This window comes from Azolla caroliniana, unplaced genomic scaffold (assembly GCF_043228905.1).
Source record: "Azolla caroliniana isolate FFs.n. ecotype wild unplaced genomic scaffold, voAzoCaro1.0.p SCAF_3, whole genome shotgun sequence".
Taxonomy (NCBI): domain Eukaryota; kingdom Viridiplantae; phylum Streptophyta; class Polypodiopsida; order Salviniales; family Salviniaceae; genus Azolla; species Azolla caroliniana.
The window spans coordinates 18153873-18173894 of NW_028230438.1; the positions used below are offsets into that span (position 1 = coordinate 18153873).

At 41.3% G+C, this 20022-nt stretch overlaps 3 protein-coding genes across 3 annotated transcripts; 2 read left to right on the forward strand and 1 right to left on the reverse strand.

Moving 5' to 3' along the window:
- The first annotated feature begins 1121 nt into the window (after positions 1 to 1121).
- Positions 1122 to 5302, forward strand: LOC147866378 (uncharacterized). The gene is made up of 4 exons (XM_087316818.1): positions 1122 to 1229; positions 1766 to 2075; positions 3220 to 3413; positions 3757 to 5302. The coding sequence occupies exons 1-4, from the start codon at positions 1158 to 1160 to the stop codon at positions 4918 to 4920; spliced, it is 1740 nt and encodes a 579-aa protein (XP_087172944.1). The 5' UTR covers positions 1122 to 1157; the 3' UTR covers positions 4921 to 5302.
- Positions 5303 to 7340: 2038 nt separating this feature from the next.
- Positions 7341 to 8987, forward strand: LOC147866379 (small ribosomal subunit protein bTHXc-like). The gene is made up of 3 exons (XM_087316820.1): positions 7341 to 7573; positions 7776 to 7840; positions 8660 to 8987. Exons 1-3 carry the CDS (start codon positions 7402 to 7404, stop codon positions 8798 to 8800), a joined length of 378 nt encoding a protein of 125 aa, XP_087172946.1. The 5' UTR covers positions 7341 to 7401; the 3' UTR covers positions 8801 to 8987.
- Positions 8988 to 11428: 2441 nt separating this feature from the next.
- On the reverse strand, positions 11429 to 13423 carry LOC147866380 (pentatricopeptide repeat-containing protein At2g33680-like). The gene has a single exon (XM_087316748.1). The coding sequence runs from the start codon at positions 13421 to 13423 to the stop codon at positions 11429 to 11431; it is 1995 nt and encodes a 664-aa protein (XP_087172874.1).
- Between the last annotated feature and the right edge of the window lie 6599 nt (positions 13424 to 20022).

The following is a 20022-nucleotide window of genomic DNA, read 5'->3' on the forward strand; positions in this document are numbered from 1 at the left end:
TTGATTTTAAACCAAAGAGAGCCTTAGATAGATTTTAACCTAAGAAAGCCTTAGATTGATTTTAACCTAATGGAGCTTTAGATTTGATTTGAACCTAAGAGAGCCTTAGATTGATTTGAACCCTAAGAGAGCATTAGATTTGAACCTAAAGAGAGTAAGCCAACAAGCAAGCTGATTAATTTTTGATTGGGTCCACGTGGACTCGAAGGAGGGGTCCACGTGGACGAGAAGTAGGAGGCCCAATTAGAAGGGGCCACGTGGAGGGAGCAAAGATTCAGAGATTAGATTAATTTTTTTGGTTGGATTTTGGGCCTGGAAAAGCGCACCGCAAAATTCTCAAATTTAATAATAATAATAATAATAACAACAATAATAATAAGAAGAAGAAATTAATATCGGAAAATCAGGATGGATTGCGGACGGGCGAATCCAACAGAAAAAAATAAAAAACAAAAAATAAAAAATAAAAAAATAAAAAACCTAAAACGTAGATAATAAATAATAAAAAAGGAAAAAAAAACAAGTTAGCTTGAGAAATAAGAACAAAATAGATAACGAATTAACTACTAAATTATGCAACACATACATACATATATTATTTGAAGGAGGAAATTAAAATTAAAATTAAAATTAAAATTAAAATTAAAATTGTTAAGGGGGGGGGTGCTCAAAGCGCGAAAGTGAAAGAAAGAAGAGGAAGACATTAATTATTAGGTAACAAATAAATTGATTAATTCAAATAACTAAATGAACTAATTATGTACATACTACAGAAAAGAAATTAGTAACTAAATTAAATACTCTTAATTAATAAATATAATTTTAAATAAATAAATAAATAAATCGTTCTCTCCCTCTCCCTGGCTCTCTCTGTCTCTGTTGTCTCTGTCTCTTCCGAGGAAGAATTAAAAGAAAAAAAAAGTACATGTCAATCTCTCTCTTTCTCTCTTTCTCTGTGTGCCCTTCTTCTACCATTCATTATAAATTCATTTAGTAATGGAAGCATTTACATATAAGATCACTGCAACTCGCACTATATGTACATTACTCGCGGTGCTCTTATGTATTGTACATAATTTCATGTTTTAACCGAAAACTAGCGATCTGTGTGTAGGAATCTTTGTATTGTTGTTAGCTAGCTCTTCCTCTCATTCGCCATGGATAGAAAGAAGAAGCGAGAGGAGCAATGCATGGAGATGGATCAGAGCAACAACAGTGCAGATGACCAGGTCATTTGGCCTCTCCTTTCCTTTCCTTTAATTCGTCGATAATATATAATGTCTTCATATCTGTATGCATTCCATACTTCTGATATGCAATTGAAGGTAAAGTGAGTGAATGAGACCCAAGCAGAGATCGTGATTGGAAATGATTATACCTTGGTAGCGATGGATGAAACCTAGACGTGAGTGAGAGAGAGAGAGAGAGAGAGAGAGAGAGAGAGAGAGAGAGAGAGAGAGACTCACACACACACATACGCAGAGAACGCCAATCAGGGCATGGCTATGGCTGTGGGAATCATACATAGACAGACTATATCAGGTTATAGGTTCGAAACCCATGTATTGCTTATTAGTATCGGAGAAGTTACATGTGGTGACCAGAAGGTTACATACAACCACAAATTTGATTGATTGCTACATCTTAAAAAGGAATGAATGTAAAATATGTAAATAATTTCTGCTCTCTTTTTAGGTGTTCCATGGCCCATTCTTGTTTTTGGGAATGTGATTGTGAGGATTTGGCTTCCCTTTTTGCTTTGTAGAGTGAAGGTGTGTACACAATGTGGCAAGGGGAGTGTGGGAGTAGTGCAAAGAAGCCTGCTGTGTGCACAGAGCAGCACTCTGCTGTTCCTTTCAATAGCATGCATTGGCCCTTCATGAACACCAACCTCTTTCCACACCAACACTCAACCATCATACCCACGCAGGCTAATCATTCTCCTCATCATCAACAAATGCCCCCTGCAGCACCACAACCAACAACACATGCTGGACACCAGCAGCCCTCTAATGTGAACTTGGCCTATAACAGCATCTCAAGAGGTTTTGCTTTTCCACCACAACCTTACCCAGGTATTCATTTACTACCACTACCACTACTTCTTCTTCTTCTTCTTCTTATTTCTCCATCTTTTGATACCCTCCTATGTATAGTCTAGTTGTGCATAGTGGAAGAAACAACTTGTCATATCATTTATATTGTGTGGATGGTTAGAGGTCGTATGCATGTTTATAATGAATTGTTGCATATGTAAGCTTATTTGTGACATCTCATTGTTTTACATGCTGTATGCTCTGCTTTGGAAATTAGGATTTCTATGGGAATTAAAAACTTCTTCTTATTTCCCCATCTTTTGATACCCTCCTTTCTATAGTCTAGTTGTGCATAGAGGAAGAAACAACTTGTCACATCATTTATATTGTGTGGATGGTTATATGTCATATGCATATTTATAATCAATTCTTGCATTTTCAAGCTTATTTGTGACATCTCATTGTTTTACATGCTATATGCTCTGCTTTGGAAAGTAGGATTTCTATGGGAGTTAAAAAAATTTGTTGCGTCTTATTGTTTTGGATCAGTTGAAGCCATATGTGAAAGTTAGATTTTGTCAAATGTAATTGTGTGTTGCCTTTTACTGTTAAGGACTATTTGATGATGATGTTTTCTTGCCTAAGTTGGTTTTTTGCATATGGAAATTATGTTGCATCTTTGTGTTTTGGATTTGCTGGTATTCCTACATACATTCTGTAGGGCGAATTCATATCATATGTTTTTTTGTTTTGTTTTGGATTAGTTGATGATATATTGCAAACCTCTCTTCTGTTGGAATGACATCGTGCGGCATTGTGTTTGCATTACATCTCTTATTGTTTGGGTTGGTTTGATGCTATATTCAAACAAAGTAGCTGGATTGCAAATTTCTGTTTTTGCATTTCATTGTTTTGATAGTATACAGTCGATGCATGCTGGATTTGTGGAAGAAGGAAAATCTTCTAAAAATTGCAGTCTTTACTGTTTCTATACCAGATTCCTATATTTTGCAAGACTTTGTGACTTGTGGTCAAATTGGTATCTACATTATCAAATTCGCTATGTCAAATATGAATCAGTAAAATGTATTCGCATCCAAAAATGCCATTTTTTGTTCACCTGTAAATTATTTTTTTTGCACTGTAAATTTTTTGATGACTGTGATTAATCTTCCATATCCAGGCCAGTGGGACCCATTGATGTGGTGGATGCAACATGCACACCAACAGGCTTTCTATCCATTCATGCTACCAGGATGTGCAGGTGGTGTTCCTTATGCTACGGCTGCCCCTGTATCACCGGGGGTGAACCAGCGGGGTTTTATCAAACCTCCTCCTGGGCTCCCTCACCAACATTGCCAAATGTGGGAAATGCAGGTATTAGAATCGCGACTATTTTTTCAAGGAAATATATAGAAACTTAATTTGTGCCCACCAGCCTATGTTTTCTATATTTTTGAAAGCACTTGATCAATGTTTTTTGCTTCTTTTTTCTTGGGGGGGGGGGTGCGGGGCACTCAGTGGGATGGGATGGATGTTTAGGTATGAACCAAATGGAAAATTTGTAATAGATTTTTAATCCAATGCTGAAAGTTTAAGCTATCATCTTTTTTAGGCACACGAATTTTGTATGTATGCTATATTCTTTCATTTTGCCACAATTCAAGCATTCCATTATCTCTATCTGTCTGAAATTCTTATGTTGCAACTGCAATTCCAGTCAACAGAGAACATGCAGCTTTGGGCAATGGTTGCACAGCTTTCAACGGCTGTAACTCGATCTGATGCTGAAATAACATATCAGCGTGGAAAGATAACAAAGCTAGAAAATGATTTACAACAAGCATTGGCAGTGTTGAATCGAGGTGTAGAAGATCATGATCCATTGGATGCCATGAAGACTAATGCAACTATTCTTCAACCTCACACAAAGATTACAATGAACACGACAACAATCCCTCATACGAAAATCCGGAGAGAAAGAATAAAGAGAGGTGGTTCAACGGGACCAGTTGCTATTGTATGTTTACCAGCAATGTCTCAACCTTCATTAGTAACAAAAGGAAGACCTAGAAAGGCTAGGGGAAGCCTTGGTCAAGTTGAAGAAGGATCTCAACTGAAAACACTAGTTAATGATAATGCTTCACGGCATTTGAAAGCATATAATTCTAGCATCATGTCATTATATACTAGCAGTAGTGATCTTCGAGAGGATCAACAGCAGAATTGTAGCCCGAGCCCTGAAACTGATATTAACGGTGCGTTGTGTTGTGATGATCGAGTTCTTCCAGAGGATAGACATGGAAAGTGTAGTCTGGTTTTGTTAGCAAATGGAACCGAACGTGCCGAATGTGATAAAATGGTACTTGAAGGTGTACTTAATGTCAATTCTCAACAGTATAGTCCTCAAGTGATGAAGGATCAATCTGGTATGGTTGCTGCAGCCACCAAGAAGTTATCAACTCTATTGAATGATGATGATACAAATCGAATGAGTGATCGAATGGGAGTGAATGATGAAAGGAATCGAGCGAGTGATCAGATGGTAGGGATGAAGGAGGAATGGATCGATGATGATGATGAGAGGCAGAAGAATAAAAACACACACATTACAACTTCATTGTTAGGAGGAATTGGCTTACTCAATACACAACATGGATTTGGAAGAGAGAACAATGGAGCAATGGTTAGTTCTACAAAGATGGCTCTTGATTGGCATTTGGCTACAGGGGGGATGGGGTCTAATGAGGATGTTGTGAACTCTGGGCAAGATGATAATGATGTTACAGTTGTAGATCATGAAAAGGCCAATACCTATTTCTCTCTAAGTTCAAGTCCATTGATTCCAGAAAAAACCAGGATTGCTAATGCATGGAGACTCTAAAGAGAACATTCCTAAGCTTGACAACCATTATACAACTAACCCTAAACATGAATTCACGATTTATTGTAGGTATTTTTCGATATTCCAAAGAATATCTTGAAAAATGCTCATACATCCATACATACGTATAAATGCATGCATCTATGTATGTACACACGTATGTATGTATGTATGTATGTATGTATGTGCTCCCTACATCCATACATACTCCTAGGCATTCATTTAAAAGTTTTACAGCAATTTGAAACAAAAGATGGAAGACTGATCTTGGGATGTATGTGACAACAATGGATGTTGTGATGGTCTATTCTACAAGACTACCGAATTGATCCTGAAAAGGGCCTTGATGTCTTTTTTAACACCATCATTCATTTCCTATCAACTGCATAGTTTGATTTATTGCACAGATAAATGCCTGCGATTGATGATAATGATTAACTCCGATTGTAAGCAGAAAAGAGCAATATTGAATTGTATTAGTTGGAGAAGAGATGCAGATAATAAATAGGGCTAAACAACGACTGCAGTTTATAGTTGAATGGATGTGTGTGCATTTCATTCCATGTGATCTCCACAAATTTGGGTCTTGCTTGTGATTGAATTCAAGTGTATGATAAGGTTATTAATCGAATGAATGCTCAATTCTGCAATGGGGCTTTTACCAAATGATCCTTGACCTGATTTTGTTTTGTCGCTTGGATTATGTGAAAGTTAGTAGATTAGGGGAAGAGCTCTTGAAGCAAATAGGTTTTGTTTGTAGTTATTTAGCACGAGTCTGATATTACAAGTTAAATTCACAAGCAGAGGGGTAATGTTGGTCTTGTTTGATTCCTAAACACCAGGAATGCATGTGGAAGCCATGGATGGGCTAACTGTTGTGCCTGATGCACTACTGTAAACGGTATAAATCATAATATAATGCAACAGTGAGAAAAGACAGCAAAATCTATGGCTTTGGTGTCCCATTACTTACACCACAGCCAGAGTTTGAAGGTCCTGTGGGTTTTTTATAATAGACTTCTCCAAAATGTATATACATCCAATATGTAGTGAAAGGATGGGATAGTGGGGGAGTTTCATAGAAATATAGGGGTATGAAGATGATAAACCTACACTATAGTGGTGCCTAATTCTTAACAAATGCGGGGAGTTACCATTCCGTGCTCCCCCAATCTTATAGTTACATGTTTGTTTTTATTGTCTAGGCATTGTAGGAATGCAAACAAACCACCTACACCACCAACTTTTTGACCTTATCAATTGTTTCCGTAACTATAGGAATTGTGTTTGGCAAATTTCCCCTGATTCAATCAAGTTATGCAATGTAATAATAAGGGGCTCAAAAAAGTCCTTATCAATTGTTTCCATAACTATAGGAATTGTGTTTGGCAAATTTCCCCGGATTCAATCAAGTTATGCAATGTAATAATAAGGGGCTCAAGTTGAGTAGCAATGTCAAGTGATAGCAGTTTCCAACGTTGGGCAGTTGTGGCCCTACAAAGGTGTAACAAAAAGACATCATTGTGGTCAGCTCAGTTGACAACGACATCTAATTTGATCGATCAATGAAGGCTATAAAAATAGATAGATTATATTATTGTCTTCGGAGGTCAAATATGACCTATGAGATAAGAGGCAAGACACAAATACAAATAGAAACTTGGATATTGACATACAGATTACACGTTATAAATTACATATTCATTATGTACTTATACACATACACATATGCATGTGCATACGGATACTCATACACACACATACGCATATGCATACGGATACGGATACTCATGAGTCATACCCATATGCATGCACATGCACATGCACAAGCACAAGCACATACACATACGCATACGCATACACATGATACACATGATACACATACACATACACATACACATGATACATGTACACATACACATACACATACACATACACATACACATACACATACACATGATAAACATACACATGATAAACATACACATACACATACACATGATACACATACACATACGCATACACATACGCATACACATACACATACACATACACATACACATACACATACACATACACATACACATACACATACACATACACATACACATACACATACACATACACATACACATACACATACACATACACATACGCATACGCATACACATACACATACACATACACATACACATACACATACACATACACATACACATGATACATGTACACATACACATGATACATGTACACATACACATGATACATGTACACATACACATGATACACATACACATACGCATACACATACACATACACATACACATACACATGATACAGATGAAACACATACACATACAACTCTAACCCCATCCATAACTAGTGACGACGAAGCAGAAGCAGAAGCAGAAGCAGAAGCAGAAGGAGAAGCACTATATTTAATACATACAGACAGACAGGCGCACACACTTTGGATCAGCAATGGCGATGGTTCTCGCAGCCTCCTCCGCCTGCTCGACCATGGCTTCCTCTTCGCTAAGCTTTACCAGGGCTCTCTCTCCATCCCTCACCTCCATATCCTCTTCTCCATCATCTCGCCTCAGTTCTGCGTCGCTTCAATCATCTCTTCCATCGCTCTCTTCGTATCCTACGAGTAAGCCCTTTTGCGAACTCACCTGTCTCCTTTTTCCTCTCTCAATTTGCTTGACATATAATCTTTTCTGTTAGATTTTCTCTCTTGATTTCTCGGATAGGTAAGCATTTCTTCCACATATACATGGTAGAAAGTTGTTTTGTTTGATTTCTATTTTATTTTCAAGTTCGTTTCTTGACATGGAAGCTTCTTCCTGTCGTAGTTGTCTGTGGAAGAGGAGACAAGAAAACTGCCAAGGGGAAACGCTTCAAAGGCTCGTATGGAAACGTATGTACCCAGTATTTTTCATCAGTTGTAAATTATTTAGTGCCATGGATCGCGAATTTGAATTTTGGGAATGTCAACCTAGTTTCTGGGACATTTTCGGCAAATTTTCTTGATCATTACTCTGGTTTTTGCATCATTAATTTTGTTTCGAAAATGCTAGAGTGCAATCTTGTTTCTGATTATTCATTGTCCATGTTGTTGCATCGTCATTTTATTTCTTTGGAATCATGAAATTGGTTTCACATAATGTTAATCTGTTTTTTCATAACTTCTGAATGGTCATTAACTGCTTTATTCTTTGCATTTGCATCAGTAAACTGGTTTTTGGTTTCTTGAATCATAAATTTCGTTTTTGTAACCTATGTTAAGGTATTTCTTCTCTGCCCTTCATCTTCTCTCATGATTTGTTACTTCAGGTAATTCTTCTCTTCACTGCATTGTGGTCCTCATCACACTCTTTCGTGTTTCCTAACTACAATTTTGGATCCTTAATCTGGTTATATATTTGGCTGACGTTTATCTGTTGTTAATTTTGGTCTTTCTGGTCTGATTTCATGCCATTCTCAAACAGTTCATTTCCTGATAACATTTTGGATCCTTACTCTCATTGGCTTGATACTTGTTTGTTGTTGGCTAATGTATTTTTTGCATTTTCACAATTGGCCATTTTCACACATATCATGTTCCCTTATTAGGTTTTGGATCCTTAATCTTGTTCGCTTGAGATTTGTTTGAAGGTCTTTCTTTTACACAATATGCAGTTATGCTCATGATTTCATAGCCATGTTTACATATTTGGTTTATGTTTTGTTTTACCAGTCAAGGCCAAGAAAGGCCAATAAGGGTACAGGGCTTGCCCTGATCCCATTACCACCCCGGCCACCAAAGAAAGACCCCTTGGATGATGGTGAATTTATTGAGATCATCATAGATGATAATCTGTTTGCCAAGAAGGCATAGAAGCACGATTTTTTGAGCTAGTTGTATGAGATGAATCCAAGTTTTTTCTTTTTAATGTAAAGATTTAGTCATTCCTGAATGGCTCAAGTTTGTTATGTGTCTTCTTCATGTTAAGCAAGAAGTAAATGACACCAAACATGTAATCTTTTATTGAAATTGGAATGAAACATGATGCTTGTTCGAGCCATTTAATTTCTAATGCTATATGAGTTGATCCCTGTTTTTCCTTGTAGTCTAAAGGTTTACTCATTCCTAAATTACTCAGTTTTGTGTCTTCTTCATGGTAAACAAGCAAGTCCTCAAACATGTAATCTTTCACCGAACTAGGAAGGGAATGTCAAGTCATAATTTTTTATTTATTTTTATGTTCTATGCCAATATTGTTTAATGATTTTGTGTGGAAAAGTTGAGCTTGTTCAAGCAAGCCATTATGCTATGTCTCAATGTTGAGGTCAATCTACTTGTTTGCCTCTTTGGCTATGTTTTCGGGCTTCTGGATACTATGTGGTTTCATAATTCTTTCTTCCTAGTGTTGATGAAAATGAAATGATGCATCTCTTGAAGACTGTAAAGATGGTACCGATCAGGAGCATTCACTGTATTGCTTATCAATCATCGATGCTGTTGTATGTACAGAGATAAAAATAGAGATATTCCTGAACATGCCATACTACAGACCAGTTCTGGATTTCTTGGACCCAGCTTGATAAATGGAACTTGCTCTTTGGTTTTATTGGGAGTAAGCATCCAATTTAACACGCGGTATATGGAAGATGATTTTGTGGCAGGCTTTACTTGATGTACTTGTAAAGTCTTTAAATGGAATGAAACTCAATTGGGTTTCTTCTAGTTTCTAGATGCGTTAGGGAGTAGCGGGTTGTGTTCTGAACACCGAAACTTCTTTTATATTGTCTCTATTTCATTCCTTGGGCTTTTTGAAATATTGTATCTCCAATCCTCTACCCCATAAAGTCAAGGTCCCTCATTCATTTGTCAAATGCATCTCTAATAAATATGGCATCGTCTTTATTTGTGGAGAGATATGGCAATCATTATCTGCATTTCATATTCTTGCTGCCCTTATTTTGGAATTGGAGGAAGATGAACTATGGAACAATTTGTTACTTAGTTAGATGCGTTTTCTGCCCAATCAATATCCGTGAACCCTTTGAGTCAAAGTAGTACTCCACGCTTGTAGAAGATACCATGATCAAACGTTCCACTGACATATTGTAACACTCACTTAGCATAATCTATGTGAGTGTTGTGGGGGTTTGCATAAATTGGCTAAGGAGCCCGACTGAGTAGTTGAGGCCTGGTTGGGGTGATAGTCAAGTAAATAAGACTTGTGATTATTTGCCGATATTGCGTCGGCTTGCAGAATATGTGAGAGTTTGCACTTAACTTTACATTTCGATCAACGGGTGGACTAACACTGGATCTTCCAAACTTGTGGAGCAAGTTCAACACAGAGTTTCATCGTGAGAGTAGGAACCCATTTGGAATCTGAATGCCTTGGTTGCCAAGAAAATAATGTAAGCCATTCAGGTCCTTCATATCAAACATTTCTAGAAGCAACTTTTTGATCTTCTTTGTCTCGTCAAGGCTTTCTCCATTGATGAAAGGGTCGTTGACATACAAGAAAAGAAGAGTGGGCTTTTAGGATTGTTCTGGATATACAATGAGTTGTCAAATTAAACATTGAAAGTTGATGTTGTGAAGATACAATGTGATCTTCGAATGCCATGCTCTCAGGGCTTGCTTTAGTGACTGTAGAGCAATTTCTTCAATCGTCAAACCATGTCTAGATGTTTGCATCATGTAAATCATTTGCAACATTAGGTCAAAACTTTGAAGTGATGGTTAGCCAAGTCCTGAAAGAGAAGATGCAGACATGGCTTTCTTATTCATACCTACCAAAGCCACCTTTTGGGTATTTTGAAAATGCTATGTTTGTGTGTGTGGTGTGTGTGTGTATGTATGTATGTTTTTATATTTATATATATATATATGGCCAGCATCACTACACAAACATGAGATCTTTTCTATCCTTAGCTAGGCTCTGTGTTTATTTAACTGATAAATTCAATTCGTTCAAGTGAATGTTAAGGTCTTGAGCAAGTCACATGTAGGCATCTCATCAACAATGTATGACCTTCCATCAAATAAATGTTAAGGTCTAAAAATGATCCTCGAAAGGATCTTTGACTTTGACCCTTCAAATAACTAATGATAGAGGAGATGTGATTAGTATTAAGGCTAGAAATAGATGTCCAAACAGAGCGAGCATCTCAAGAGTACCCTGAAAGTGGGTTCAATAGGTGTCAACCTTTAAACCATGTCCACATCACCTCCCTCAAGACACGGCTAACCATACAACACCTAGCCCACATTCTACAGTAGGTTATGGGGAACATGCCAATGTGTGCATTTGCTTGTCAATGACTGTGTTCACTTGGACCTTCCAAATCTGGGGGATGTATGTGTATACATGTGGGAAGCATGCAAAATTAGACTTGCATGCACATGCTTCATAAGGTATACCTATCCCTCTTAACTAGCCAAAAACTATATGCTATGAAGCTCAAGATCTACCAATTGAGCCACCAGTTTGGGGTTTCAACTTTATCACAACTTTATCCAAATGTTTTCGGCCTCTGCAAGAATGTCTGCAGCTGAGTATATATTTCTCATGCCCACATATGCCGCAGCAGAGTTTTCATCCACCATCAATGCTTGCTCAAATGCCCATCTTCCGAGCTCCACATTTCCCCATTTCCGGCATGAGCTCAAAAGAGACAACAAAAGTGGAACTCGATTTGAAGATACAACACCTTCAATTACAAGTACGGCCTTATCAAAGCGCCCGGCTCGGCTGCAAATGTCAACCATGCATGTGTAGTGTTCTAAAGTTGGCGAGAGACAATAAAAGGTGTGCATACCACTAAACAAAATTTGCCCCTCCTCTACTAGGCCAGCATGACTACATGCACTTAATAAGACAATGAAGGAGAGATGATCTGGCATTATATCTTCTTCTTCCAACATTTTGTTGAATAGGAGAAAAACACTTTTTGCATGACCTAGATGGGCATAGGCAGTCAGTAATACATTCCACGATACAATATCACGAACTGGAAGCTCGTTAAACACCTCCTGTGCTTTGGGGAGCATCCCACACTTAACATACATGTCCACCAATGCATTTCCGAGAGAAGTTTCCTTTCGAAATAGTTCTTTCTCACTCACCTCGGCATGTATGTTTTCCCCTATCTCAAGGGACCCTCTCTCTCCACATACTTTCAGGATGCAAGTAAAGGTGACTGCGTTAGGAGAGATTCCTTCTTTCCGCATTCGAATGAAGCATTCCATAGCTTCACAAACAAGGCCATGTTGGGCATACCCACAAATCATTGCACTCCAAGCCACAATATCTCGTACTCGAATCTCTTCGAAGACTTCCTTTGCTTTTCCTATTTCCCCACATTTTACATACATATCCAGCAATGTTGTGCCGAGTGATGTGTCCTTTTGTAATAACCCCTCCTTTCGGATCTTCTTATGTATCTCATAACCTCTCTCGAGGGAACCGGTATTACCACAAGCTTTTAAGATACAAGCCAAAGTGACATTGTCGGGATGAACTCCTTCCTCCTGCATTCGAACAAAAAGCTTTAAGATTTCATCAAAGCGCCCGAGATGGGCATATCCATCCATTAGCACATTCCATGATACTACATCCTGTTTGGGAAGATTGTAGAATATTTCCTTTGCCTTTTCCATCATGCCACATTTTGCATACATATCCATTAAAGTGGTACCAAGCACAAGATCTTTATGCAGAAGACCCTTTTTATGAACCTCTTCATGGATTTTTTCTCCTATGTCAAGAGATCGTGTGCCACTGCAAGCTTTGAGAATATATGCAAAAGTAATTGAATCCGGACATATTCCTTCACCTCGCATTTGCACAAAATAGTTCAAAGCTTTGTCATTGAGGTTATTTCGAATATACCCACCAATCAATGTGTTCCAAGTTACAACATTTCTCTTCGGGAGCCTATCGAATACCTGTTGTGCCTTTTCTTGCTTACCACATTTCGCATACATATCTACCAGTGTGTTTCCGAGGATAACATCTTTTTCTAACAACCCTCGTTTACAGACTTCATCATATATCTCTTCTCCTATGTGTAGACATCTTACCCTACTACAAGCATGCAGAACACATGAGAAAGTGACTGAATCAGGGGTAAAGTCCTCAAATCGCATCTTTCTGAAGCAAACCAGAGCTTCTTCGAAAAGCTGAAGCTCCACATAACTGCATATCAATGCATTCCACGACACCACGCTTCGAACCGGAAGGCTTTTGAATGTGTCTTCAGCTTCTCTGATGCTATTACATCTAGAATACATACGAATCAATGCCGTGCTTACATAAAGGTCCTTTACAAGAGTGCGATGAGCGGTCGCAATATCAGAGTGAAGCTTCCTGGCTTTGAACAAATCCTTTTGTTTCCCGCAATGGCTTATCAAGTCTAGAATAGCTTTCCTCTGTTCTCTTGCATCAAAGAGATGCAGAGGCACCTCCTCAACGCTAAGACCTTTGAATTCTATATTCATGAAGCAAGCATACACCTCGGATTCTCAAACTTTAACACAGAGCAGAGAATTGTGAAAGGGAATAACTTTGCAATTGTTGTGGTGTCAGGACTCAGTACCATAGTTGGATCCTGGAATGGCATGGCATGGCTACAAATCCTGGAACAGGGTAAGGTCTGGGGCCAACCCAACATTTGACTTTTGGTCTCCCGAATTACCATCCAATGATCCAATCCTCACATAAATTCATAAATATGTCCGGGAAGTATTGGGCCTGACCACTTTCATCTTAACTCAGATCGATTTTTGCCACTAATGATTCCCACGATTTCTTAACTTTGTCATCATTAACAATCTACAACAGTTCAGTTCGGTTCGGTTCGAGAGTGTCAAAACCGAACCGTTTAAAAAATTTGAAACTTCAATCGAACCATGAAATCGTTAAAACCGAGCTGTTTAAAAAATAAAATAAAACCGTTAAAACTGCGGTTTCGGTTTTCAACTTAGGTCAAAATGCAAATTTTAAAAATTTAAAATATTTCACTATTTAAAATTTCCAAAAATTTGAAGATTTTCCTAAAATGTGAGAATAAGGCTTGAAAATGAAAAGATTGTCAAATTTTTTTTTCAAATAAAAAAAAAGTTAAAAAAGTTAAAAAGTTAAACCAAACCGAACCGTTGAAAAAAACTTGAACTTAGAACCAAACTGTGAAACTGAACCGTTGTCGATCAAAATGTGAAACTGAACCATTGTCGATTGTTAGTCATCATCACAATTGTGAAATGTAACGTGCGGAAACTATATGAAACACAGAATACCAATGGGGAAGACATAGGTTTAATGGAGAGCTTAAGATCGAGGCGTCTCCGAATCAAACATCAGAGTTGAATCAGTTGCCTCCGATTCATCTCCGCTTTTGTCCGAATTGGCTGTCTCCAATTCGTCCTCAATCTTGGCCTTCTCGCCCTTGTTGGCTTCCTCTCCCCCATGTTTGGCTGACTCCGGCTCTTTCTTTCGGCTGCTACCCTCTCGTCCGCTTTTGGACTCTTCCACGAACCTGCCTTTGGATTCTTCAGCTGACACTAAATCGAATTCGTCATCCGATTTGGTGTCGTGGTCACTTCCGCTCCTTTCCTGCTCCTTTCCGTGGTCATGTGGGACTTTTCTCCCCCTCTGAAGTTCGACTTCACCAGAGAGGACACGCTCGCAAACAAAGTGGTAGTGCACCTCAATGTGCTTCGTCTGGGCGTGGAAGACGGGGTTCTTCGCAAGTTGGATGTTGTTGAGGTTGTTGCAGTACATCGTCGTCGGACCGGGCACCTCCTCCTGTAGATCCTTAAGCAGCCTCTTCAGCCATATGGCTTCACATGTTGCGACAACTGCTCCTCGATACTTGGCCTCTGTGCTCCATAGTGCAACTGTCGGCTGCTTCTTGCTACTCCACGTGATCGCAACGCTCCCAAGGGAGAACGCGAATCCGGATGTGGATCGGCGATCGCCGACGTTTCCGGCCCAGTCGGCATCCGTATAGCCGACTAGTTGCACGACAGTACTGGTCCGATATAGTAGACCCCGATCCTTAGTGCCACTGACGTACTTGAGTACGCGTTGCGCGCACTGAAGGTGCTCCTTGGTTGGCCGCACCATGTACTGACTAATCAAGCCGACTGGGTAACTGAGGTTCGGCTGTGTGATAGTCAAGTATATGAGGCTTCCGACAATCTGTCGGAACCTTTCCGGGTTGTAGACCTTTCCGGAGTCGGGGCGAAGCTTCATAGTTTTGTCCAAAGGAGTTCATATGGACTTACAGTCTGCCATCCCGAACTTGAAGAGCATACTCAACACGTAATGCCATTGGCTTATCAATATGCCTTCGGGGGTTTAGATCACTTCGATCCTGAGAAAGTAATGAAGGTCCCCCAGGTCCTTCATATCAAATGATGCCGCAAGCTGGAGTTTTATGCGGTCAATTTCACCTAAGTCGACACCGACGATGACCAAGTCATCAACATAAAGTAAAATATTAACCATCCCAATTCGACCTTGTCAGATGAACAATGAAGAGTCTGATTTGGACGTCGCAAATCCCATCCGACGCAATCGATGCGTGATCTTTGCGTTCTAGGCACGTAGGGCTTGCTTTAGTTCGTAAAGGGACTTCTTTAACCGACATACCGTCGAAGTGTTCGTTCCGGAGTGAAATTCTGGGGGTTGTACCATGTACACTTGTTCCTTAAGCTCACCTTGTAGGAATGCATTCTTTACATCCATCGATGTAAGTGCCACCCCTTCGCCGCAGCTACCACAAGCAAAACACGGATTGTCGTCATCTTCGCGACCGGTGCAGACGTCTCATCATAATCGATGTCGTGTTGCTGCACGTAGCCTTTTGCCACTAACCGGGCCTTGTATCGGTTGACCGAGCCGTCGGTGTTGTACTTGACCTTGTACACCCACCTGCATCCAATAGGCTTTACACCCTTGGGGGCGTCAACCAGGTCCCATGTTTCATTCTCCTCAAGTGTGTTCATCTTCTTCCTTTGCCGCTTCTACGTAGCTCTCCAGCTCACATACTTCCGCTACACATGTCATGTACGCATAGTGATGCGCCATGTACTCATTGTCTCTGAACCACATAACAGGGTTCTTTTGGCCGGTAGATCGGCGTAATTGCTCATTAGCCAATGTGTTGAGGCTGTTTTGGCCTACGCGGGCTTCGCTCTTGAAGGCCCGTCATCGCTCTTCTCGGAGTCGGATTTGCGTCGATCCAATTCGTCCTTATCCGTGTTGTACTCCGACATCTTCTTCTTTCCCTTTTCTTTGCGTGTAAGCCGTCTCTTAGGCTTCCTACGTGTAGAATGCACGATCGAGTCTCCACTACTCGCCGACTCTTCATTTGACTGGTCAACCCGACTCAGTCGCTCATTCGGTCCACTTAGCCAAAATGAGATCAGACTCTCTTCAAGAGTTTTGAGTTCGCGCTCATCAGGGGGCATCTCACCCTCACTGACCTTATCTTCAAAACTCGGATTGGAGTTGAGGTCCGGAGTCGGGGGCAAATACCAAGATGCGGACTCATCGAACACAACATCGCGACTTACGCGACCTTGTTTGGTTTGGGGGTTATAACACTTATAAACCTTATGTTCGTCCGAGTAGCCGACCAAGATACACTTCTCGGCTTTCGCGTCCAGCTTCCTCCGCTTCTCCTTCGACACATGTAGATACACGATGCTATTGAAAACCCTCAAGTGTCGTAGATTCGGCTTCCTTTCGAAATACAGCTCATGTGCCGACACTTTTTCTCCAATTTGATTATGGATGTAGACCGCGGTTTGGACCGCTTCAGCCTAATAGAACTTGGGCATGCCCTTTTCTTCCAGCATTGCCCGCACCACTTCCACAACCGACCGATTCTTCCTTTCGGCTACGCTAGCTACGCCGTTTTGCTCCGACGTATACCTGCAACTGAATTCGCGCTGAATTCCCATTTGTTGCAGATAATTGTTGAATTGGTTGGAAAAGTACTCTTTTCTGCCATCCGACCGTAGGCACTTGATCTTCCTCCCTGTCTCCCTTTCGGCAAGATTTTTGAGGTTCCGGAAATAATCAAAGTCTTCACTCTTCTTTTCGATGAGATAGATCCATGTGTGCCGAGTGTAGTCGTGGATGAAGGAGACGAAATATCGATTCCCGCCAAGACTCACGTTCTGTGCCGGTTCCCATACATCTGAATGTATCAAGTCAAGCTTATTTCGGCTCCGATTATGCTCGTTGGGGAAAGGAAGTCGATGTTTCTTACCTAGCTGGCAGGCTTCACAAATTTGGGCCTTTTGACCACTGAATTTTGGCAATCCGAACACAACTTGTTTCGATTGCAGGTCCTGAAGCCTTTGGTAGTTGACGTGGCCTATCTGCTTATGCCACAAGTCGATATCCGACTCGACTTTTTGTCCTTTCGCGAACTTGGCGGTGCCTACGTCATCAGTGTCGAGGATGAACATCCTCCCATCTCTGTGCCCTTGCACAATAACTTGGCCTTCTTCGTCGATGAAGCACCTGAGATGCGTGAACCAGACTTGCATCCCGTGGTCGACGATCTTTTCGACCGACACAAGATTCTTCGTAATTGTCAGTTCGTGTAACGCGTTCATTAGCTTCCATTTTTGCCCGACGTGCATGAGGGGAACTTCACCGACGTGCAGAGTGTCGTCTCTTGTTGCGACTACTCCCGGTTGTTCCGGTTTTTCCAAACATGAGAACCACTCTTTATGGCTCGTCATATGATTTGATGCTCCGAAGTCAATGTACCACACTTCGTCCGATTTCAGGGTGGTCTTCTTCATCGAGTTCGCTTCGTGTCTTGTCACGAAGGCTACACCCTTTCCGACTTTTTCGGATCCTTCGGCGTAGTGCGACCGTTGCCAATTTCCTTGTTCGGTCGGTCCGGATCCGGATCTGGTTTTCTCCGAATCGGCGCGCTTCTTCCAGCACTCGCTCTCCTTGTGACCTTTCTTGCCACAATACCAGTGTTGGCCGACAAGAAAAAAAGGGCCGGTTAGAGTCCAGAAAAGGGATATTTAATTAGGAATAGGGATTGAAATTAATAAGTATTATGCTATTTTGAGAAGCGGACGAACAGACCCAGAATCGGTATGCCGATTCAGATTCGGACCGGATCGTTGCCGGTTGCCGGTTGGCACCAGTTTGTAACTCAGTCGGAGACCTATAAAAGGACCCGACAAGAATGTAATCGACGACGGATAATTAATAGAAGAACTGATGTTTACGTATGTTAGTGTCTATCTGGTTATCGTCCTGTGCTTAATATCATTAATCTTACGTGTGGGTTACGTCTAATTAAGAGTGTCGGTTCTGGTTGTGGCGTGGCCTCTATTCTCGCCAGAAGCCCTTTCTAGATTGTTGACTACAACGACAACTCCTCTTGCTGTGCATGCTGCCCTAGTGAGGTAGGCAATTCAATCACAGGTTCTTGGACCACCGGCACTGCTGCTTCTTGCCGCACATGTAGCTCCTCCATCGGTTCTGGTTGAACCGGTTCTGCCTCCTTCCTTGGCTCCGGTCCCTCGGAGCGGGGTGTCGGTGCGTTGTTCTTCACCGGACCCGATTTGTCCCCCTTCTGCTTTGCGTCGCTACGCTTCTAGTGACGCAGGAGGTTCTCGACGAGGTATTCCTCCGTCTCCTCCTCTTGGGTCCTGATATTGATTTTCGTTGCCAAGGGGTCCGGCTCTTGTTCCTATCGACGCAACTTGATTTTCAGAGGCCTTACTGGTGGCTCTATCGGTGTCTTTGTCTCTGCTTGCCTCTTTCGGCTAGGCTGTTCTTTCCCTTGCTGCAAGGTAGTGCCCTCTTTCCATCCAGGTGTGTGCTTGGCCAGAAGTTGTTGCCATTTTGAAGGTTTGTTGGGCGTGGTCTCCGTTACTCGAACCCGCTTTTTAATCCTTACCGTCTCCACCGGGGGCGCCAAAAGAGTCAACCGTTGAGCCACAATCGTCCATAATTTCTTGCCGTTTTGCACTGATTCTATCACCGTCCACAAAAAATCGCCGATGATTACCGACCAATCCACTTGCACCCCTGTGTACATAGCAATGATGAAACCGGCTTTGTGCTTTGGCATTGTCGGGGGTCGGGGGTACACGAACCCATACTCGTGGAGGACACGAGCCACTTCTCTAAACAAGGGATCCTCGCCGCCCTGTGTCCGGTGAGCCTTACTAGCGGGGGAATACTCGCCAAAAAACTTGGTTAGTGTTTCAGGAGAAGGGTTCTCGATCGAGTAGATACCCCCTTCCGGTAGTCCGATTAGCGCGCGGATTGCTTCCTTCGTTATGACCTCCGTGTCGATTTTCTGCACAACTTCTTTGGCTTCGTCGTGCGGCGGTGCCTCTGCTATCCTCAAGAAGCCTCCTAGCCCATGTTGGTTGAACCACTTCTTGGTTGTTTCAGGGAGTGCCACAGGTTCCATCTCGTCATCTGGTTCTACGGGGGTAGGTAGGGACGATTTGTTTGTCTGTGCTTCTTGCGTTCGTCTGCTCACTTCTATTTTCCTCTGTGCGCTCAATGCTCTGTATTCGCGAAATGAAAGAGACTCTACGAGGCTTCTTTTGATATGATGGCGTATGCCTCGCATTCGAAAACCCTCAGCTTGTCATAATTCGGCTTCTTGCCAGTCCATAATTCAAGAGGTACTTGAAGCTCAGGTCTTGAGAGCTCAGGTCCATGCTAGCTTTTCATTAGGAGGGTGGACACTCCAAAAGGGGAACCTCCTTCTTGCTCAAGGACCAAAAGTACATTCTCTATACCCGCTATATGTCATACTAAGATAGAGTGACTTGTTCTTGGTTGATATTCCTGTGTTATCGTTATGGCATGGACGACTCGAACACCTCCGCAAGGCTGACATCACACATTTATCAAGGAGCCGGATATATCCCCAAACTCTCCTTCTTGGATCACCAGTTCTGTGAGCATTGTCAATATGGCAAGTAGGTTGCAACCTGACACCCGATGGCATCACCAAGAGAATTAATTCCACTTGATTTAGTCCATTCAGACGTCTGTGGCCCGATGCCACATCAGTCCCTTGGTGGCACCT